Source organism: Neofelis nebulosa, chromosome 1, assembly GCF_028018385.1.
Source record: "Neofelis nebulosa isolate mNeoNeb1 chromosome 1, mNeoNeb1.pri, whole genome shotgun sequence".
Lineage (NCBI taxonomy): Eukaryota > Metazoa > Chordata > Mammalia > Carnivora > Felidae > Neofelis > Neofelis nebulosa.
The window spans coordinates 117566307-117590543 of NC_080782.1; the positions used below are offsets into that span (position 1 = coordinate 117566307).

A 24237-nucleotide genomic window follows, 5' to 3' on the forward strand; every position below is an offset into this window, starting at 1 on the left:
GGTTTTTACTGCCCTTCTCTAATGTTCCATTAAAGCCCTTCAACCTAAATTCACAAGAGCCATTAAAGATGAAATTCTGAAATAGGTTTTGGGGGCACGTTTTCAGCCTAGTCAAGTGGCTTTTATGTCACCAGAATAAGGTGACCTTGGCCTTTGACAGACAGACACTCTCAGGGTCCTCTTTTCTTGAAAATATTCATAAATAACAAGACCCTTGCCTACAAGCAGGACAAAGTAAATGCCACACCACCATGCAGGTGCATGGGTAGTCTCATGAACTCTGAGTATCTTCTTATTTTGTTTGTTAGGTCCTTAAAATTGATTCTGGATTCGTAAGTGATCATCTGTATCCGTGGCACATTTTCTTTGGTGCAGGGTACAGTTGGCTAGAAAGAGTGTCAGGGGGTTTTAAACAGTTTCTTTCTTTCTTTCTTTTTCTTTCTTTCTTTTTTTAGATTGTGTCTCAGAGGCCTAGGAACAAATTCTTTTTTTTTTTAATTTAAAAATTTTCTTAATGTTTGTTTACTTTTGAGACACAGGGAGTGAGAGACAGAGCATAAGCAGGGAGGGGCAGAGAGAGAGGAAGACACAGATTCTGAAGCAGGCTCCAGGCTCTGAGCTGTCAGCACAGAATCTGATGCCGGGCCCAAACTCACAAGCTGTGAGACCATGACCTGAGCTGAAGTCGGATGCTTAACCGACTGAGCCCCCCAGGCACCTCTCAAACAGCATGTTTCTTTGGGTAAACTGTCAGTATTGCAAACTCAACCACAAACACGTGGATGGATTCCATTGTTTCAAGAACTGTCAAGAAATGTCCAAACTCACTTATATGAGACAAAGTCCCTTTTAGAATCTGGCTCCTGTGCTCCAGCCATATAGAAGCACATGGGGTACCCCACATGCTCCCTGCACCGCCCCCCTCACGCCCCGGCCGCTTTCTGCTGTTTGTTTACCTGAATCAGAGCTCTTTTACCACTGTACTCAGAAAAAGCAGATTCATCCCTCACCCCACAACTCCAATGTCACTTCTTGCAGGAAGCCTTCCCAGAATTTCCAATGCTGAGTCAATGGCCCCTCCTACATGCTTTGCATGGAATAGTTCTTCCATCATACATTTGTCATGCTTACATTTATTTTTTCTCCAACTGGATCATAAACTCCTTGATGCCAGGGATGGTTTCTAGATTAATGTCAAATTCCATTCCATAGGCTCACAGGGCTTAATAGGCAGTAAATAAAAGTCTAAATGATACCAGGAGAATTTCTGGTGCATTCATGAAGGTTAATCCTAACAGTACATACTCAGAGCATTAATAGTGTACCGTCACACACTCTTGGCAATCCAGAGCTCAAGGTAAATCAGGTAGCAGGCTCTTGCTCCTTCTTTCAGACTTGCATCCGTGAGCATCACTTACGTTTTGACAGGCAAAAAGGGGACAATGAGAAGTCCTGACAAAAGGCGAGACATTGGGGTGGTGGCAAGATAAGCAAAATGATTTCTTTGCCTGAATTTATGAGGGCTTGGTGAGAAAAAAAAATGATGTGGGTTGGACACTTCGGGCATCATTTTTCATATTTATCAAAGACACGTATCATTATATCCACCACCTTTCCCATGAACTACCTTGGAGCTTAAAGAATAATACTGAGATCAGAGATACTGATCTGTATCTGATAGATATACCGTATACTGATATTGATACTGAGTATCAGAGATACTTTGATAGCCACTGTGCTAGAACATACAGAATATAAATGAGATATGGTTCTCTCTGGGATGGAGGGGATAAGAAAGGCTCATAAGGAACCAGGTCAGAAGGACTATAGTGGTAAAGGGGCATATTTACTACTAAATTCAGAGGACTATGAGGAAAATATAGGGCAAATTTTAAAAAGGGGGGATTTTGACATAAAAATAAAGTGTATAAATGAAGATTCTGAGTACATAGTTTCCCCAAAATGTGATGAGGTAACTTCATAAAGTAAGCTCTACACCCAATGTGGAGCTTGAACTCATAACTCTGAGATCAAAGTTGCATGCTCTACTGACTGAGCCAGCCAGGCGCCTGATGAGGTCACTTCTAAGTCACTACAGGGTAAACCACAGTATGATAACATTGTTTATTCATGTAGCAGAAGAGAATGAAAATAAGCCCTATGTACTCTATTAAAATTCCAGATAGAACAAGTTGATGTTTTTTAGTTCTGCAACTTAAGCACTACTTCCTTATCTCTTTAGCCTGCTCAAGTTATGCTAAACGTGAAAGAAATTACTCTATTTCTTTCATTTTAGGCGACTTATACTAAGGTTAAACTCAGTGGTTATGCTCAGAATCACCCGGGGGGCTGTAAACCCCATGGGGCTCAGACCTGTGGTGCTCGGACTCCTGCAGGCAGGCCGAGGCCTCTGTCCAAAAACAAACAGAAACTTGTAGTACCTTCTGATGTACAGTCATGTTCAGAAATACCATCCTGGCACTGTCCACCTCCAAAGATGTCAAGCTGATTTTAAACTATGAACCTCTTAAAAGCTTATTTATGAATGAAAAGTCTTTTGAAAAATACAACATTTACTACTTTTGACAAAATTCTTTGGTTAAAATATACATGGAGGACTCATACAACCTCCCTCTCGTTAGCAGGTCACTAATGAGTTCCTTCTCTCTTGTTCTTCATCATTCTTGATGATCACAGTGTCTATGTTGATGTGCCATCAAATCCCTTAGCACTCACTTCCCTGAATTACCTCCAATCATCTTTCCATCTATCCGCTCCCATTATTTCCTTAGTCCTATTTCCTGATTGTTCCTTTGCCATTACAACAGCCTGCCTTTGACCAACCTGACCTTCTCTCCAATCCAGTTCCCAGGCTGACACATGTAGCACACTGACACCATCACTTACTGACTTTGTCACCTTGCATTTCTACATCAAAACTCTCGCTCCTATCCTCACTTCCCTTCCACAGCCATTGTTAACATTCCTTGTACAAATCTTTAATTCTCTTATTCTCTTTGATTGTGCTCACATATTAAAACCCCAGTATTGGGCCTTGTTGAGATGAGCACTGGGTGTTGTATATAAGCAGTGAATCATGGGAATCTACCCCCCAAACCAAGAGCACACTGTATACACCGTATGTTAGTTAACTTGACAATAAATTATATTAAATAAATAAATGAATGAATAAATATTCCTTCATGTTATAAAACAAACAACAAAACAAAAACCAGTATTGGTTAAACCCAATGCCCTGATGCTTCTCACCTACAGCCAAGCTCCTGAACTTTGCTAGAAACAGACATAAGTACTATTGACTTCTCATTTAAAATCATGGCTACAGGGGCTCCTGGGTGGCTCAGTCAGTTACATGTCTGACTCTTGATTTCGGCTCAGGCCTTGATTTCACAGTTCGTGGGTTTGAGCCCCACATTGGGTTCTGCACTCATGGTGGGGAGCCTGCTTGGGATTCTCTCTCCCTCTCCCTCTCTCTCCCCCTCCCCCACTTATGCTGTCTCTGTCACAAAATAAATAAATTAAACTTTAAAAAATTTTAAATTGTTGGCTACTATCGCAAGCCAGAACCAGTGTGCCAAGCCATAGCATGATGCCTTCCCTAAGAGGACTACTTTGTGTTTCTTCATTGCCCCTCGGGTCTGTTCCACTTACTCCCCCCTCCCCACTTTCAGTTGATTACTGAATCTCCTTACTTCACAAAGACAAGAGAACTATCTACCACTAAGTCTACCAACCTCTCTATTTCTGTATCCATACTCCCGGCTTTCCCTCCAGTTATACTGGATGAAAAGTCCCCGCAGCTACCCCAGACAACTCTTCTCCTGAGGGCTCTGGATTTTATCTCCTCTCACCTTCTCGTGGATTTCTCTCAGCCAGGTATTTCCTTCCTTCTCCTACACTATCTCCTATACTCCTATCTCTTTCTACTCCTCTTGTATGAAGAATGTTATGATCGAGTCTCTTGGAAATACCTTCCTTGATAGACAGCCACCTCCACTTATTGTCCCATTTTACTATTTTCCTTGGCAATAACACCTGTGGATTGGGTTGTTAATAGGTGAGAAATTAGAAACAGTGTCTCCATTCTCCTCTTTAGCCCATTCTAATCAGGCTTCCATCCCCTCTACCTCCTGAAATTGCCTATGCCAAGTACATTGATGACCTCCAGCTTGCCAAATCCAATGGGTGCACTTTTATTTGTCATGCTTCACTTCTCAGTGGATGGATCATTCCTTCCCTTCTGACATACTTGGTTCTCGTGGCTTGCAAAAATCCACTTTCTCCTGGTTTTCCTTTTGCCACAGAGATTCCTCCTCAGTCTTGTTTGCTGGTATCTTCTTGGTTCCACCTCTAAATGCTGAGATTGCCCAAAGCTCAGTCATACATAAAACTACTTTGCACTTAAGTGATTTCATTTAGTCCTGTGATTTTAAATATTATATACGTTTTTATATATAAATATATTTATATATTTATATTAATAAAATATAATAAGTATATATTATATATATAAATAAAATATATATACTATACATATCTGACATCCATCACTGACCCTGGAATTCTGGATTAATAATGTACCAAACTTGTTGCTTGATGTTTCCATCTGTATGTCTAACAGCCATGATAAATATAACATGTTTTAAAGAGAACCTCTGATATTTGCGCACGTCCCACATAACCACCCAAACTCTCTTATTCCAGAATTCCTTACCCTAGTACCTAGTCCATAATTCTCCCATTGTAAAACTGAATATCTTGATATCACTCTTAATTCTTTTCTTTTTTTTAACTCATAACACCAGTCCTTCAACAACTCTTGATAACTGTACCTTTGAAATGGAATGATTGAAAACAGTATGGTGGTTCCTTAAAAAATTAAACCTGGAAACTAACATATGATCCCACAATTCTCTTTCTATGGGTATATACCCCAAAGAATTGGAAAGCAGACTTGAACAGATAATTGTATATCTGTGTGTATAGCAGCACTATTCACAGTGCTCAAGATGTAGAAACAAGCCAAATATCCATCTATGGGGGAATGGATTAACAAAATGTGGTGTATACATACAATGGAGTTCAGCTTTAAAAAGGAATGAAATTCTGATCATGCTACAACACAGATGAACCTTGAAGACATTATATGCTAAGTGAAATATGCCAGACACATAAGAAGAAACATGGTACGATTCCACTTATGTGAGGTACTTAGAATAGTCCAATTGACAGAGACGGAAAAGACAATGGTGGTTACCAAGGGCTGGGGTGAAGAGAACATAAATGTTAACTTATGTTGAATGTATATGGAGTTTCAGTTTGGGATGATGAGGAAGTTCTAGAGATGGATGGTGATGGCCGTACAACAGTGTGAATGTACTCTGTCACTTGAAAATAGTTAAAATGATAGCTTTTACTTGATGTATTTTTTGTGGACAATAAACTTAAATAAATAAATATTATCATTCCCATTTCCACTGCCACCATCATCATCTGTCAGTTGAAGCACTGCAGCAGTACCTTCTTCTTGCTTTCCCTATTGTCTCCTGACGATCCACTGACCACATACCACCCGGAGTGGTGTTTTTCATTACACACATGTTCCCTGCACAACATTCTCTGGCTCCCAACCTCCACGGAATAAGATCCAAACCATTTACTTCTGGCATATATGCCCTTTATGTGTTCTAGCCCCGCACAGCCCTGAGCTACACGTAATAGTATCCTCTCCCTGCCACACACCATGCTCCAGCTGCACTGGTCTGGCCTGGTCTCCTTTGCACAGATGACCCTCTCTGCCTGCAGTCCTGTTCTCCTAGACCTTCACTTGGCTTGGCGCTTCCTGTCATTTCAGATCTCTGGCAAAACATCATCTCCTCCAAGGTTCTTTCCTGACCACTCAATCTACAGTAGCCTTCCCTCCGTCCTTATCTCTTCACCTCCATCTTATGTTCAGCACAGTACTGTTTTCTTATTTATTTATGGTTTTTCTACCTCCATTGGAATGCAAGTTCTCTGGGAAAGGATATCTTTTCTGTATTGTTCAATGCTATAGCTCCCAGGCACATTAAAGTGCTCAAAAGAAAGCAAGGGCTTAAGTAAATATTGGTCATAACAAGTCCCTTGCCTTCTCAAACTTCTGGAATAATAAACCATACATCTCTTTTCCCCTTAAGAAGAGAGAGAGGATGGGTGGCTGGGTGGCTCAGTTGGTTAAGCATTCCCTTCTTGATTTTGGCTCAGGTCATGATACCACAGTTTGTGGGATCTAGCTCCGAGTAGGGATTCTCTCTCTCCTCTCTCTCTGTCTCTCCCCTGCTTGTGTTCTCTCTCTCTCAAAATAAGTAAGTATTTTTTAAAGAATAAGAGAAAAAAGCCCCCTTTCTCTATGCATCATAAATACAATGATCATTTTTGTATATTACAGTAAAGAGAAGAAAGAAGTGATTTCTGCAGAGTCCATGATTTCAGAGAGGAGCTACAGAATTTTGGGGTGATAAAATTCAAGTCTAGGGACACACACATTCTGTAGAAATTATTCTTTGTGTCTTGATTTGATGAAATAGAAAAGGCTGAATCAGCTGATGCCTACTGTGGGAACTGTAAATAGTAATGTAGAAATACAATGCTCCCTGTGGCAGGGTCCAAGGGGGAACTGATAGATCTTCTGTTCTCACTTGAATGACTTTACAAGACATTAGTAGAACTTAATAGGCTAATTACATCCCTTCACTGCACCTACCCTGGAATCAAGTTGTTCACCCTGCAATCCTATATGGGGTATTGTGAGAACAGGGAGCAAGAAAATCAGTGTATCCGAACCACAATCAACCCCTTCAGTGACCATGGCTTTCTGACAGGTTTACACTTCGGGTTTCATTCTTTGTTACATAATGAACTCTTAGATTGGGTCCTCTCTAAGTTCTTGAGTGGGAAAAAATATTATACATACGATTCTGTAATATATTATTTAAGACATCACACAAAGCCTATTGATCACATAAACAGACTTATGTTAAGAAACAAGTGAGATGGGGATAGAAGGATGTAAGGGATGATTGTAAGCAGAAACATGTAGTTTAGAAGAGGTGGCAGAAGTGAAGAGTGCTGGAATGAGATTGTGGGCCAGGTACATCCTCCATCTCTTTCTTACTAACTGGTGGATTCTGTTTTATTTTAATTTAAATTTCATGTTTTTTAGGGGCACCAGGGTGGCTTAGTCGGTTGAGTGTCAGATTTTGGCTCAGGTCATGATCTCTCAGTTTGTGAGTTCGAGCCCCGTGTTGGGCTCTGTGCTGACAGTTCAGAGCCTGGAGCCTGCTTCAGATTCTGTGTCTCCCTCTCTCTCTGCCCCTCCCCCCTCATGCTCTGTCTCTCCCTCTCCCTCTCTCAAAAATAAACATTAAAAAAAATTTTAATTTCATTTTTAAATTGAGATATAATTGACATACAACATTATATTAGTTTTAGGTATATAACATAATGATACTATACTTAGATATATTGTGAAATGATCACCACAATAAGTCTAGTTAGTATCCATCACCGCACATAGTTATAGTGCTTTGTTTGTTTTCTTACTATGATGAGCATTTTTAAGATTTATTCTTTAGCAACTTTCTGCCTGCCTTTTTTTTGTTTTTGTTCAACTCCAGCATTTCCCATAGTTTGTTCGAGGGAATATGAGTTACAAATATATTCTGTAATAATAAATATATGTATATGTACATATACATTGTTTGCATATTCATTTTGGGTGTGCTGGTTTTTCATAGATAGCACCACTGTTCATTTATTCATTTAATTAATATATAATGCAATTATATATTAATCAGGAGCTGAGGGCAGTGATTTTACCATCCATAAAAATGTGATACAGGATCCCTTTTTGAATTTGTGTTTGTTTTCTCAAAGTGCCGTTCAGGATAATAGTACACTCACCATATCTTTCTTCTCTCAGGTGTCTTCTCCCATGACTGCTGAACTTCTCCGTTGTCCGTAATAATTTAGCTTATATGTCCACTTAGCACAACACAAGCTAGAGCACTAGACCCCCATCCCAGCATCTGACTCTTCTCCAATCCCCACAACCTAACTGACTTGTCAAGGCATTCACCCAAGGAAGATAGGTTTCTCTGGTAATGGGGAAGGGCAGTAGGGACCAAATGTTAATGGACCCTTTGGTGAAAAAAGATGACAGTTCTTCACTAGAGACCAGTTGAGGGAGTTACAAATAAGCACTTAAGCCAGCCTCTCAGAAAGAACTTCTTAATAGTTAGACACTTCCAAAGTTGGAGTGAACTATCACGAAATCTTAAAATGTGATGTGGATATTGTCACGGAGGCTGGATAAGTGTTTGGCAGCAATATAGCAAGGGTGTAGTGCAACAGAGGAACTAACCTTCCTACCTGACCTTTCAAAAACCTTTGAGCCCTGACCTGTGAGCCACCCAAGCTTCTCACAGAGGTTCCCTAAAAGCCAGCTCCCTGACTTACCTACAGTCATACAGCTCATAAATGGCAGAGATTGCATTTAAATTTCATGGTTTTTCCACTATTGCTCACTCAGTTATTTTAACTAGGAGGGCAAATAGGTTCCGAGCATGAGGCCAACTCTTTAATTACAAGTGTCTGTGCTGTTGAAAAGGAGGGCCTTTGAGGAGGGTGTTTGAGAAGAGTTGAAAATAAAATTTGTCAAACTGCTCTACTTCCCATGAGTAATAGAATGGTTCTAGCTGCCATTTATTGTCCATGCTGCGGCAGCAACTTGATATACAACATATCTTTTAAAAAAATTTTTTTAATGTTTATTTATTTTTGAGAGAGAGAGAAAGAGAGAGATAGTGGGGAGGGGCAAAGAGAGAGGGAGACACAGAATCCAAAGCAGGTTCCAGGCTCTGAGCTGTCAGCATACAGCCAGACACGGGGCTCAAGCTCATGAACCGCGAGATCACGACCTGAACCGAGATCAGAGGCTTAACCAATTGAGCCAGTCAGGTCTCCCTAGACAGAATATCTTTTATTGCTCACAACAGCCCCCTAACTTATATATTACACCCATTTTTGCAGATGAAGAAGGGGTAGCTCAGAGAGTTTAAATTACTTGCCCAAGATTATATGCTAGAGCTGGGGTATGACCAGAGACTGTGAGGTGCAATCTTGGTTTATATCTCAAATGTTTATATTTTACTCCTCCTAAGGAGAGAGAAGAATGTCCTCCTATACCTGGGGGTCTGTCATGTGGCTCAAATTAGCCTGCAGCAAGTTTAATTTTTTTTCATAGTTTCTATTGTATATTCGAAAATCATTTATCTTTTCCACCCTACTCTAGAAGTTACCCATACCTCTTTTAATGTAAAAGTAAAGTTCTTCATGTCTTACTGTGGAGTAAATCTGTTGTTCTAGGAAGGTGAATTACGCTTATCCTGATGGTACAGACTCAACAGTACAGACCCTCCTGTTTGACAAGTATACCATCCCACTCACTGGAGATTTTTAGCCAACTTGCAGTCCTCACAGGCAGAATGTTTAATGACAAGGATTCTTGCCTTGCTGCTTAGCATTAGTCAATGCTCATTCACTGCCATTATTCAATTTGATTCACACAGATAGAAACCTAGGTCATATTTACCCATTCTACAACCAGGTAAGCTAGGACACAGTGTTAAGGACCTGAACCAAATCCCCCAACTATAGTGGCCGGCCTGAATTTGGGTCTCCTGGGTCTTTGCCTTAATCCAAAGAGATTTTAGGGAAAGAAATGTACTAGTAAGAGGAAGGGAAAAAGTGTACCAAAGTAAGAGAGACCAAAAAGTGTTCATCTATTGATTGCAACTGTCATGAAGGGTTTTTTCTTTTTTAATGCTTTTATTTATTTCTGAGAGAGACAGATCATGAGCAGGGGAGGGACAGAGAGGGAGACACAGAATCTGAAGCAGGCTCCAGGCTCTGAGCTATCAGCACAGAGCCTAGCGTGGGGCTCAAACCCACAAACTGTGAGATCATGACCTGAGCCAAAGTAGGATGCTTAACTGACTGAGCCACCCAGGCCCCCCATTTGTGTTTAAGTTAAATAAAGTAAAGGAATATTCCTTTTGAGGCAAAAAGCAATTTGCTCCATTTCAGCTCCAGAGCTGAAAACATCCTCTCTGGCCACAGTCATACATGACCGGGCTAGAATTCAGGCCCAGGCCATCTGGTGCCAACATCTCTGCTCTTTTCTACTCTGCCACGCTGCCTAGCTATAGGAGATAATGAAATTTGTCCCATCTTCTCCCTTGATAATCGAACCCCAATTTGGCAGTAACACACCCAGTCCTAGGTAGAGGGATGATTGGCATAAATAAATCATGAGAATCTAGTTCCCCTGTCACAGCTTCCCTTAATTTGGGGAGGAGCCAGTATGGTCAATGAGACTTAATACAGATACTACCATAAGGGACTTCAGAAAAACTTTAGCTTCTTCAGTAAAAGATTATAAACAGACTTCTGAGACTCAGATGCCTGAATCTGTAAATCGAGAACAGTAACAATTCTGTAGGGTTGCTGTGGAGATTTAATGAGATGAGGCATGTAAGTACCAAGAACATTAGTCTGCACATAGTGATTATTCAATCGTCAGAAAACATTGAGCAAATGATTAGGAAACGTCCAGTGTAGGAAGGACTAGATGGTCGGAAAGTGATGTTAAGCTGATGAATAGTTGTTTTCAACTATCACCAAACCAGCAGGACATACTGATGATGCTAGATTTCATGTAATGCAACACATGAGAAACCAGGATAAGCCCTTCAAGTGCTTTATGCTGTATTATTCTCAAACAACCTTGTCACGTGGGCACAATTATTATCCCTGTTTCATAGATGGGACCCCCAGAAGCACAGAGAGCTGACTAAGCTGCTATTATGAGAAGAGTCAGGACTCCAGTTCAGGTTACCTGACAACAGAGGTGAATATTCGAAATACTTCACAAGGAACAAACATTGGCTAATCAGAACAGGCCACTGACCAGTAAGAATCTTGGAGGCCACGATAAAGGACCAGTATTGCAGTACCAGCAAGTGATGACTAAACAGAAGCCCTGTCTGACTTAAGGCCTTACTTAGTAAAGCTCCCATGGGCAGCAGCAGAATCACGAGGCTGTCAATCAATAGGAGGAAGAAGTTTTTGATAATCAGGTGTGTCTAAACATGAAACGAACTACTTTATGTAGCAGCGAGTATCCCATTTCTGAAATGGGACCAAATCCCATTTCTGGCTAGGAAGACAGTTTCTTGTTGGGGAGGTTGCAGAAAAGTAGCTGCCTTTGTGTGGAGGTAGGACTTGATTTCTAAGCTAACCTTCGCCTCTAACATCCTGTGGTTTGGCCTTGAGTTGTTGTACATCTGTCTGGAAAACAGTCTGGCTTCCCTTCATTAGCCACTTCTGTTTTCCCAAGCACTATAATAGGAGCTTTTCGTATTTTTCTGGCCGTATTATACATGACATGATTCAAGCTATTTTACAAATCAGAAAAAAATCTCAGAAAAAGTATGCCAATCCATTATCTACAGAGTGAGCAACTTGGACTCCAAATCTGCAGGCTCTTTCTTCTCTAATACCTAGAATAGCTAGTGTATCCCATTCTTTACCATTTCCATCCTGATTTTCTTACCACTCGCTGTGAATGCTGTACTCGTATCTCCAAACTGATAACAAATTCAAATATGTCCTCCTGCCTCACTGGCTTTGTATTTTCTCTAAAGTACAAATAAGAAGTAACAGTGAGCTACGGTGTTTGCTTGAACATGCTGAGCTGATCGGGCCTTGGCTCACCTGTCTTCTTGCTTCTTGAACCTCTCTCCCCTTTTCTCACCTGTTCCAGCCACAACGACCACTGTTCCGCTCCAGGACAGAACAGATTTCCACCTTAGAGTTGCTTGTCCCGCTAGTATGGGTTCAGAGGCCACCTGTGGACTAGCCTTCTTTGAGCACTATACTAATGTATAAGGCAGCCTCTACCCCGAAGGTATACTCTCTTAGATCCATGGTTCATTTCCCATGAAGCACTAAAGGCAATCTGTAACTAACATGATTATTTACGTATTTGGTTCCTTGTTCTTTGTCTCCTCAACTAAACTCTGAGCTCTAGGAGGACAAAAATAATATATTTTTATTCTTCAAAGCTCTATTCAAGAGCTATGTGCCTGACACACAGATAAGTGATCGATACTATGTGTTAAATGATGAAAGCTTCCAGAACGCTTTGCACCAACACGTGTGTAACCAAAGTAAAATTTAATTTGGACCAAGTCACAGGTTGCATGTTAATGAAACTCTTAACCTTATAGAAATTATTAAAAGCACAGTTCAGGCTAGTTAAATGTTAACCTGTAAATGAGCGGTTCTCTGCCTTTGTCACATGGGTTTTCACAAATGGGTGGTCTTATGTGAGAAGGTTAGTTAAAAAGCTCCTTTTGAAATTGCCTGATGCCTAATACAAAGAAGGCAGATTCTGCTGTTTTTGCAATGTGTTATTCATGCTCATTCATTATTTGTTAGCTCGGGAGCAGGTGCTGAGTAGAACATATCAACCTAATACCCTCATTACTTCACTGTCGTTTTGTTTTTGAGACTCAAGTGGCCCTTCTGCTGTGAGAGTTAGAAAAAGAGAACATTTGCAAGGCTTACGGTCTACTGAAGAGAAGATACACCAAAACAAAAAAAGGGCATTTTCTTAACCATTCCACACAAAATGGCCACCTGAAACCAAAATCTGTGCTCCCACTGCAACATCAAATACACACACACACACACACACACACACACAGTTTTTAACGTTTATTATTTTTTTTTTAAATTTTTTTTTCAACGTTTTTTATTTATTTTTGGGACAGAGAGAGACAGAGCATGAACGGGGGAGGGGCACAGAGAGAGGGAGACACAGAATCAGAAACAGGCTCCAGGCTCCGAGCCATCAGCCCAGAGCCCGACGCGGGGCTCGAACTCACGGACCGCGAGATCGTGACCTGGCTGAAGTCGGACGCTTAACCGACTGCGCCACCCAGGCGCCCCTTTAACGTTTATTTTTGAGAGAGACAGAGAGAGACAGAGAGGGAGAGAGAGAGAGACAGAGCATGAGTGGGGGAGGGGAAAAGAGAGAGGGAGACACTGAATCGGAAGCAGACTCTGGGCTCTGTACTGTCAGCACAGAGCCTGACATGGAGCTCGAACTCATGAACCATGAGATCATGACCCAAGCTGAAGTCAGATGCTTAACTGACTGAGCCACCCAGGCGCTCCTTTTAAAAATTTTTTTAATGTTTATTTATTTTTGAGAGAGAGAGAGAGAGAGAGACAGCATGAATTGGGGAGGTCAGAGAGGGAGTGCAACAGCAAATATCAATACACTGAAAAGAAAGCCAATATCAGGGGCAACATATAAAACCATTCAGTTAAGCAACCATTTTTTTCGACTTGTAATTTTCTCATACTGGACATACTGCTTTGACAAATGGAAAAAGATTTAAGGGTGCCTGGATGGCTCAGTCATCTAAGTGTCTGACTCTTGAGAGGTCATGATCTCATGCTTGTGAGATCAAGCCCTGTGTCAGGCTCCATGCTCAATGTGGAGCCTGCTGAAGATTCTGTCTCTCCCTCTGCCTCTACACTGCCTGCACGCCCATGTGCACTCTCTCTCTCTCTCTCTCTGAAAAAAAAAAGGAAAAGATTTACCATCCCTTATAGATGCTTAGAAAGCAAAACAAAACACCTTGGGCCAGAGAAACGTTATAAGAAAGCCACAGATAGTCTCTGGGCAACATAAAATAATTTACCATATACTAAAGCTAATGGATTTGACTTACTGAATATTCTCTTGGGTTACCCTAATTTCACAAGCAATTTTAATAAGTTTCTTTCATCTTGTCTTCAATCCCATGTGCACGCGTGTGTGTGTGTGTGTGTGTGTGTGTGTGTGTCTGTTTAGAGAGAGAGCAAGCATGTGAGTGAAGGAGAGGGGCAGAGGGAGAGTAAAAGAGAATCTTAAGCCGGTTCTACGCTCGATCCCATGACCCTGGGTTTATGGCCGTAGCCGAAATCAAGAGTCAGACTCTGAATGGACTGAGCCACCCAGGTGCCCCAATCCCATTATATAGTTGAAGCAGTGTATCAAGAGTGAGGATAGAAGCTGTTCTGAGAAGTACCTGCTACATGCAGAGACTGAAATTTGAGCAGCTAAGAAAACTATAAAAACATACTTAGTTTGCTAAGGCTGCTACAACAAAGTACCACAAACTGAGTGGCTTAAAAAAAAACACCAGAAATATATTGTCTCAAGTTCTGGAGAATACAAGTTCAAAATCAAGGTGTACCAGGCCCAAGCTCATCTGACACCCGTAGGTGAGAATCCTTCCTTGCTTCTCCATAGCTTCTATTGGTTTGCTGTTATTGGCAGTCTTGGGCCTTTCTTGGCTTACAGATGCACCACTCCAGTTCCCTATCTTGACATGGTGTTCTCCCTATGTTCTTCACATCATCTTCCCTCTCTGCCCAAATTTCCTTTTTTGATAAGAACACCACTTACATTGGACGAGGGACACCCTAAAGAACTCAATGTTACTTGATTACCTCTGTACTCTATTTCCTAATAAGGTCACCTCTGGAGGTACTCAGATTTAGGATTTTATCTTTCTGGGGGAGATACAACTTAACCCATAACCCATACCAACTAAAAATGTGTATCAAAACCAATGTTTGTTGCTACTGGGTAAATAGCAGTAAATAGCTCATCTGATCTTGAGGGTATCCTACTATTTCATATGAGTGAAAATAAAGGAGCCTACATTAAGAGCAAGGTCTTTGGATCACATAGTCCTACTTTTGAATCTGGCCTTAGTACACTAACTATATGATATTAGGCAAGTTATTCAACTCCTTCATAGCACCATTGACTATCCAATTAGACCAAGTATACAAAATGCTTATTATCACAGTGGCCAGTGGTATGTGAACAATAAATGACAGCTCTTCATAAGTCATTAAGAAGATGATACATGTACTTTGTAGTACACATTAAATGGTTAAAAACTGTCGGTGAACAGAAAGGAGTAGGCACCTTTTGACATTAGAAAAACATCTCTCTAGTTGAGTCACTCCCACAGGCTTCAGAAAGCTGGGGATATCACTAAGTTGGCAAGTTCATTCATCTGTCACTCAGTGATCATTGACTAAAATGATTAGCTTCAGAAAGATGTTAGTTTTTTTTCCTATGCACTATCATCTTAAGAAAATAAAATGTAACTTCCAAGATAGTACAGTGTGTGTGAGTCAGACAAAAAGGGGAAATCTCAGCCAAGAAAGCTCTGCCAGTAACAAACTAAAGACCTTGGTTAAGACAAATACTTTTGGTTCACAACTCAACTGCAAATAAGACCTTAATTGATGAGTATGCTAATAGCTGTTTATCACTCCTCATTGTCACAGGCTCTTTAGACAGTGCATTTTGGTCGTGCCGCCTTCTTGGGGATAAATGAGTGTGTGGTAGAGAGCAAAGAAACAATGAGATCACACGTTGAAGAGCATCCTACCAGGGCTAAGAGGAAAATCATCCTAGACCCTTAGGTATGAAGGGATCATTCCTGATCATTTAGTCAAACCTCCCCACATCTTCCTTGACAGGGAAGTTTGGGGCTATGTTTAAGGTCATAGAAGAAATTGGTGTCAGAATCTGGTACAGTACAACTTCTTTAGAGGAAGTATGGTGGACAGGCTTTATTGTGATTCCCATGATTCCCACTTCCTGGTGTTTATGTCTTGTATCATCTCCAGCCCCTGAGTGTGGGCTGGTTGTATGGCTTGCTTCTAACCAACGTTATGTAGCAAAGATGATGAGATGTCAGTCCTGTGATTGTGTTCTATTATGTAATGGTCATTCAGTGTTATATGCTCTGCCTTTCTAGCAGACTCACTCTAGAGTTTTGCTCTCCTCACTGAATTTGAAGAAACAAGCTACCATGAGTCCTGCAGCCACAAGGAAATGAATTCTGCCAACATCCTGACTGAATTGGAAGTTGACCCTTCTTTTATTCCTACTTCAATATATCTGTAATCAGAGATGAAATGTTTGCAACTCTTTGCCCTTTTGTAGCTATCTATACAAATTGCCTAATTAGAGTTTTATTGCATTCCTATAGGATTCAGAAAGTAGGGAATATATATATATATATACATTATATATATATATAATGTATATAATATATCAAGTTATATATATATATAACTTGATTAGACTGGGTGGGATAATTTTTACAAAGAGGAAAAAACAATCAAATATTCCCTCACAAATGGTATTTTGATCCAAGATGACTTACTCTTGAATTTTCCTGTACAATTCACTTTATTAGTGTGGATTTGTATTTGAGTTGTCTTTAACATCTGACCAGGGAGTTAATACAAATTTGTCTTTGGACCCTAATAATTACTTTCCATCACACTATTCATTGGAGAGACTGTGGCAATCAACAAATCAAATGGTACTATCTTCATAGGAAGGAATGTAATGAGTTTTATTTTCCATGTTTTCTTAATAAAAGCAAATAATCACTGTGTCTACATTTTAAAATCTTCATTCACTGATTTAATGTAAGTTAGGGAGAATACCGAACTAGAAACTGGCCATATTTGGAAACTAATGCTGATTTTCAAGCTATCCTCATGGAAAATGTTTGACTTCTTGCTAATAAGAAAATTATCTAATTACACAATTCAAAATTAATGGTTATTGTGCAATAGGTGTCTTTCACAACAACTGCAGAAAAGAAATTTTCTAAAATTGAGGACAAGTAGCTAAGTATTATACATACTTAGGAAACTACAAAAAATTAATGCCTGTGGATTTAAGAAAATCCACAAAATACAACAAAACCCCCTTTATGTCTCTCTGGGAATTTATGAAAGAAACAGGATTAATAGTATTAAAAAAATAAACTAGACATTGCTGGCAGTAAAGTCAACATGAAGAAAAAATTAAAAACAGAGACCATGCTATGTAAATCAGGGAGATAAGAGTGCTTTTATTCAGCACAGTACAGTTCCACTTATGTGGACTGGACTCTTCTTTCTGCTTTGATCATTAAAATCCCTTTAAAATCCTCTGAACTCTCAAAAAATATTGTTTTGAGGGCGCCCCAGTGGCTAGGTTGGTTGAGCATCCAGCTTCAGCTCAGGTCATAATCTCGTGGTTTGTGAGTTTGAGCCCCGTGTGGGGCTCTCAGCTGTCAATGCAGAGCCTGCTTCAGATCCTCTGTCCCCCTCTCTCTGCCCCTCCCCGTCTCATGCACTCGTGCTCTGTCTCTTTCTCTCTCTCTCTCAAAAATAAATGTTTATTTAAACAAACAAACATTGTTTTGTAACCCAAAACATCATCTCGTCTGAAGTACTTCAGTCTTTCTCACACATTTTAGCTTCTAGTTGTATGCTGTTCTCTCGTCATTTGGTTCCCTGTGTCCCATCTTGGCCCATGCAGCCAGAGTGTAGACTTAAAGGCAGCGGCCATGCCTCACCTTGTACCATGCTCTCCTCAGAGCCACAATCATGCTTACCATCAGCAGTATGGAGAATGGTTAAGATCTCTGCATTTCCTTCAATGATACCTACCTACACTTGCTAGCCATATGACTTTGGGCAAGTTACTTCGTCTGTCTTCCTAAACCACAGTCTCTTTGGCTGTAAAATGGGGATAATGACATCCTCAGCCTCCTGGTTGTGAGTAGATGAAGGAAAATAATTCACAACATGTGTTCCGCAGACCACCTGGTCCCCAGGAACCCCTAAGTAAATGGCAGCCCACTGCTACTCTTCCACACATAGTTGCTGACTGCTGTGGATAATTCTAATCATCTACCATGTCCAGAAACAAAATGATGGTTCCAGTCTGAAATTAGGAAGTCACATATTTTATATATGCAGATGGGGTTTCCTTGTCTTAGGAATCTACTGACTTTCATTGATATTATTTCCTTCATCCACACTGTAATAACTCGGAATTCAGGATGGGTCTTATAAACAAATTTCTAAGTAGCCGAAAGATGTTTTGCCTTGTGATCTTAGATTCCATCAAATCCAGTGTAAATTTTATGGATTCTTTTAAAGGAAGATTTTAAAAAGAGAATTGAAGTGCTCACAAGCCTTCTCTTCTTCTATGTTGCTTTCACGCTTTTAACTCTGCCCCATGAGCCCTTGCCTCAGAGTGCCATCATTATGATCCTTTTAACGCCTTAGACAAAGGAACACTGTTTCTGGGTCTTCCGTTGTTACAGAGAAATGTTTTTCAAGCCACTTGACAACATTTCAACTTGATATTTGGTACTCTGGAGGCAGAAAGCCACGGTTATTAGAGCACTCTCATAATTAACATGTTTATTTGGTCACTACTGTCTTGAAAAGCCTTAATGATGTGGATGCATGTCCTAATTTTTTCCCAGAACATTTATGGATTTTGCCTGTTGCTCAAGCATAATTATTAATAATGACTCCTTTTATTCTCAGGAGTACCCTGGTTTGGATGACAAATGATATGGATACCCCATGTGATGACTAAGGTAGGTCTGAAATTTTTGGCTTTAATACCTTGTATTTTAATTTTGTCTTTGTTATTCACAAACCTGGCTTTTAGTCAATCATTTGTATGGTCTTGGCAGTGTTCGTTCCCTTCTATTTTTGCTGCATGCTGGTTATACAATGAAAAGCAAAACACACATGGCCTAGCTCATGAAGTTTACAGTGTAGTGGAGCCGCAGATATTCATTAATTATACATAAAAAATGTCACAGCTCCTCAGGAGAGGTACAAAATGCTACGGGTACCTATAAAATATAACACACGGGAGGTGGGGTGGAGCCTTACAGGCAATGGAAATACACCTGGATTATTTTCTGCCCTTAAGAGGAGGTCATTTTAATATAGTGCTCAAAATGTCACTGTGTTTGCCTTGCATTCGTTTACCATGGTGAGGGGACACTTCAGTACTAAGAGGCTCTTCTCAGGACAGGCATGAAGGAATAATTGTGTGTGTGTGTGTGTGTGTGTGTGTGTGTGTGTGTGTGTGTGTATGTGGTGTGTGTGTGTGTGTGTGTGTGTGTAAAGGGCAAAAGGCAGAAAGTTAATTCTTGGTTTCTATTTAAGTAGTAAAATGATGATGGGAGCAATAAAGAGCAAGGGAGAGAAGTGAAAAATACCAATGTTTGGGATTACATATCATTTTGACATTTCTGGTTTGTTTGTTTTTCTCCTGGATTTCTTTTAGAACACTTTTTTAAGCATAGGGCAAAAATGCTCCAAGAATCTTGACTTGTGATGACAGAAAATGAAGCCCAGAGAAAGAAGGCACAGAACCCAGATTCAAACAGGGGAAGAAAAAAGTTAAAAGGTGCTCATAGCCATGCTGGCTCCCATAGTACCTGTCTCCTTCCTGAGATCTAGAATGTCAGCACCCCAAGCAGATTGTGAGTTGGAAATTCTGGGTCTGCTCACCCAGTTCTGAATGAGCATAAATTCTCTGCGAGGGACACTTTAGACTACAAATATGAAAAATTTCTCCTCCGAAAGAACTATGAGGGACCAGAAAGTCAGTATGGGAGAAAGTCTGCTTATGAACAGGGTTCCCAGTTACTGACAAACACCAGGTGTGTTCATTTACTTCCAAGATCCTACATGATCAACTGGCCTGCTTTGTGTTCATCTGTTGCCTGAAGAGCCCATTTCCAGCACAAATAGGTCCTCAGAAAGACAGGAAATTAAACAATGGCTGTCTAAGTATACAGAGCCAAAGCCACACATGCACACACAGACTGTTCCATAGTGCCTGCATAGACAATGTATAAATTATGATGATACATCTTAATCCCCAGGCTCTGCACTAATCCAGATAAATTTTAGATAAACGTCAATTTAGTGGTTGGCAAATATTTTATCTAGCCAAAGTTTTGCTAAATTGTAAAGACATAATCCTACTTAAAAACTTAGCAAATTCACCAGAGATTAGAAATAAGACAGTGGCAGTAATGTGTTGATTTTTCACTTAATGATGTGTACTTAAGACATGTGTGTATTAATGTGTGTATGATGTGTGTACACATCACGTGTGTAATTAATGCAAGCTGGTAGAGCAGACAGAGCTCTGACTTGGGGTTCAGAGACCAAGATTTAAATCCTGGCAATGCCATTTGTCACTGGTGTGTCCTTGGCAAATCTTTGAGCCACAGTTTTCTCATCTGTATAATGGAGATACTGCGATGAAATTTGGTATCTTCCCTGAGTTCTCAGAATTTAATAAGATAATACATGACAGTACTCAGTAGTGCCTGGCATATAGTAAGTCATCTATAAACTGAAGTTGCATTGATTGTGTTTAGGTTCAAAATTCTCATAAATAATTGATGATATAATTGTGGGTTTATTGCTGGGTTTTCCATTCAGTTCCAGTGATCTTTGTGTCTATTTTTATGCCAGTACCATACTGTTTTGATTATTACAGCTTTCTATTCGAACTTGAAGTCTGGAATTGTGTTAGTTCAAGTTTTGTTTTGTTTTTTTCAAGATTGCTTTGGTTATTCAGGGTCTCTTGGCTATTTGGTTCCATACAAATTTTAGGACTGTTTGTTGTAGCTCTGTGAAAAATGCTGTTGGTATTTTGATAGGGATTGCACTTAATGTGTAGATTGCTTTGGGTAGCATAGACATTTTAACAATATTTGTTCTTCCAACCCATGAGCGTGGAATGTCTTTCTGTTTCTTTGTGTAATCTTCAATTTCTTTCATTAATGTTTTATAGTTTTCAGAGTACAGGTCTTTCACCTCTTTGATTAAGTTTATTCCTAGATATTTTATTGTCCTGTTGTAATGTTTTTGTTTGTATTTGTAAATGGGATTATTTTCTTAATCTCACTTTCTGCTTCTTCATTACTGGTGTATAAAATGCAACAGATTTCTGTACATTGATTTTGTATCTTGCGACTTGACTGAATTAATTTATCAGTTCTATTAGTTTTTTTGGTAGAGTCTTTAGGGTTTTACATATATAGTATGTCATCTTCAAATAGTGAAAGTTTTACTTCTTCCTTACCAATTTGGATTCCTTTTATTTCTTTTTGTTGTCTGATTGCTGTGGCTAGGACTTCTAGTACTGTGAAATGGATGGAGGTAGAGAGTATAATGCTAAGTGAAATAAGTCAGTCAGAGAAAGACAAATACCATATGATCTCTCTTGTATGTGGAATTTAAGAAACAAAACAACAAACAAAGGGGAAAAAAGGGAGGGAGGGAGAGAGAGAGAGGCACAGACAGACAGACAGACCAAGAAACAGACCCTTAACTATAGAGAACAAACTGATGGTTATCTGAGGGGAAGTGTGTGTGTGTGGGGGATGGGTGAAATAGGTAAAGGGGATTAAGGAGTGCACTTACGATGATGAACATGGAGTAATGTATGGAAGCCTTGAATCACTATACTGTACACCTGAAGCTAATATAACACTGTATGTTAACTATCTAGGAATTAAAATTAAAAACTTAATAAAAAATTATCATATATAAACCAGATGACAATTTAATATCTCCACATCATGGTTTTCTCATATTGAATGTGGTCCAACTGCTCTGATCACTTATCACAAGTTATTATAGAGATCAAGTAAGATACTATATAAGAAATCATCATGAAAACTACCAATGTCTTTGCATCACTAAATTCTATTCCTGAGACCAATATTATACTATATGTTAACTAAGTAGAATTCAAATAAAAACTTGAAATGAATAAACCAAGCTACCAGTATCTTTACAAATATAAAGCATTACCCTTTTCTGTCCATTGTCTGTTTGAGTTTATAGCAACTTGTGTTATTTGCTTGTCTTCACTTAGCACAGATTCCCCAAATGAAGGAGATACATCCCTATATGTCACCTTTTGTCTAATGCCAATATTCATTGATCTGGTATTACTGTTTACTAACTGTGACCTTGAGTGAATTAAGCTCAATGTGCTCATTTTTTTTTTAACCTTCAAAATGGGGACAATAAACTTACCTCAAGGGACTGTAGCAGGAGTTCAGTGAGGGTTACCTGTCATGTTCAACAAGGACTTTGTTGACGCACCAGGTTGTGCATTCTCTCCTGCACATTCAGTACATTCAAGGCTGTCCCCTTGGACCCAACTGACCTGTGGATGATGCGCTGGCTCTGCAGGTAGTCCAGGGCCATGGCCAGCTCACAGATGAAGAGCTTCACGGTGTCTTCCTGGAAGCGGACATTCTGCTGCAGGTGATAACGCAGGTCCCCGCCCAGCAGGAGGTCCACTACCATGAACATGTCCTCCTCATCTTGGAAGGAGTACCTGGAATAGAATTAGAAATGAAAGTGTATCAAATACATTTACACCCTAAAGAGGCCCAGAGGCAAATCACACCTCATAGGTCAGAACAGAGTGTTCTTGACCGAAGAGTTCAAGCTCTGGGAGCAGATGGTCTATCGCTAGCTCTGTGACCCTCGACCTTCAGTTTCCACATGTAAAAAGGGGAATAATAACAATATCTACCACACTGATCATAGTAAGGAACAAATATAACATTTAATGTCTCCTGCCTGACATATAGTAAGCACTCAGTAACTATTAGCTTACAAAGCTATAAAGCCCAGGAAGTAAAGAAAACTCCACTCATCCACTTACCAGTAACAATCAGATCCTAAACACACTATTGCAGTAGGTCCATAAAATATGAATTACAAGGTGTCCTGGAACCATTCTCATTCCCATTTTTCCACACGATCAACTTCATTACCCAGCAACATTATAACAAATCATGTACCACATTAATGATAAGAAAAAGATATAAAAGGGCAATAAAAAAGTAAATGCATGGTACAAGGAAGTAATTCACTCAGTCTTTGGGATGGGGAGGTAAGGGAAAGCTTCTCAGCAGAAGTAAGACCTGAGTCACATTTTGAAGGATGGTGACAGTAAGAACCACAAAATAAAGCCAGTGCCACTGATGTCTCCATTAAGTCACTTCCCCGGGGCAGGTGCTGAAGCCTTCTACAAGTGGCACCCCCAAAATGCTTCTACAAGTGGCACCCCTAAAGTGGTCCCCAAAATGTTGGTCCTAAGCTCCTATTTTACAGATGAGGAAATCAAGGCCCAGTAATTTGCACAGTGTCAAACACCTAATAATACATGGCAGAGGTGAAGAGTTCTCCGGGTCCAAAAGTAAAATTTGACAGAGAAAAATAGCCCATATTAAGCACAGGCATGGGAAGAAAATAGTGTGAGTGGGGAAAAGAAAATAGTTTGGGTTTGCTTTAACAGCAGGTATGATGGGGCAGCTTGAGCCTAGAGAGGAACACACCGGGCAGATCCCATGACAGGTGCCTGTAAATGAGGCTGTAGGCGTCAGGATGACATTGAAGAGTTTTAAGCAGGACATAGAATCAGGCATGGACTTCACACTTGAAAGAGCATGGGGTGGAGAGTTCGAAAGAGGAAATGAGACACAGGAGAGGGGAACCGGCCTCTGCTGTTTGCAAAGAGCCTCTTGTAAAAATGCGTTCCTGCTGCTATGATTTGTTTTGTTTCCTTCAAAGCACAGACATGGTTTCTAGGCACAATAAAGCTCTCTGTATCAGGACTGTTTTGACATGTTTCTTTTGACATAATGTCACTGAGATCACATTTCCAAGTTTTATTTGAATCAAAGAAGTAAGTGCCTGCTAGCAGTGCCCAGGGATGCGGATTAATTCTTAGTGACAAATTCTTTGCTCAGGAAAGAAATGTAGAATATCAATCACTTGAAGAACCGTACTTAGTATTTTTTATTCTTCATAACATAATGATCATTGTGCTGAAGAAGGAGGGAACGTGCAAGGAAAAGAAACAAGAGAAACTCAATGAAGCATTAATCTGAGGCAGTAACAATTCTAATGGAGACTAAAAGTCCCTCATGCTTACTGGTCCAATGAACAAAATTTTGTTTACCACCGAAGACTGATTCACAAAGAAGATGACAGAAATTAAGCCCTTGGGGAGGGAGTTTAGACAGAAACACAGGAAGGGCTTTGTAAAAATCTGACAACGAATAATTTTTCATATTTGTCTTTTGGAAATGATATTGTTTACCTCAGTGTCATGACTTGCTGGTCATCCCTGCTGTAGATTTAATGAGCACCAGAAAAGATGCCTGGATCCCT

General features: G+C 40.0%; 1 protein-coding gene across 6 annotated transcripts in view; it reads right to left on the minus strand.

The window, feature by feature from the left end:
* The window catches only part of STK32A (serine/threonine kinase 32A), a 133279-nt gene that overhangs the window by 44746 nt on the left and 64296 nt on the right, over positions 1-24237 (minus strand). For all 6 annotated transcript variants that reach the window (XM_058732580.1, XM_058732570.1, XM_058732573.1 and 3 more), the window contains one exon: positions 22217-22390. In XM_058732580.1, the coding sequence (XP_058588563.1) occupies positions 22217-22390 (174 nt within the window). The remainder of the gene's footprint in view (positions 1-22216; positions 22391-24237) is intronic.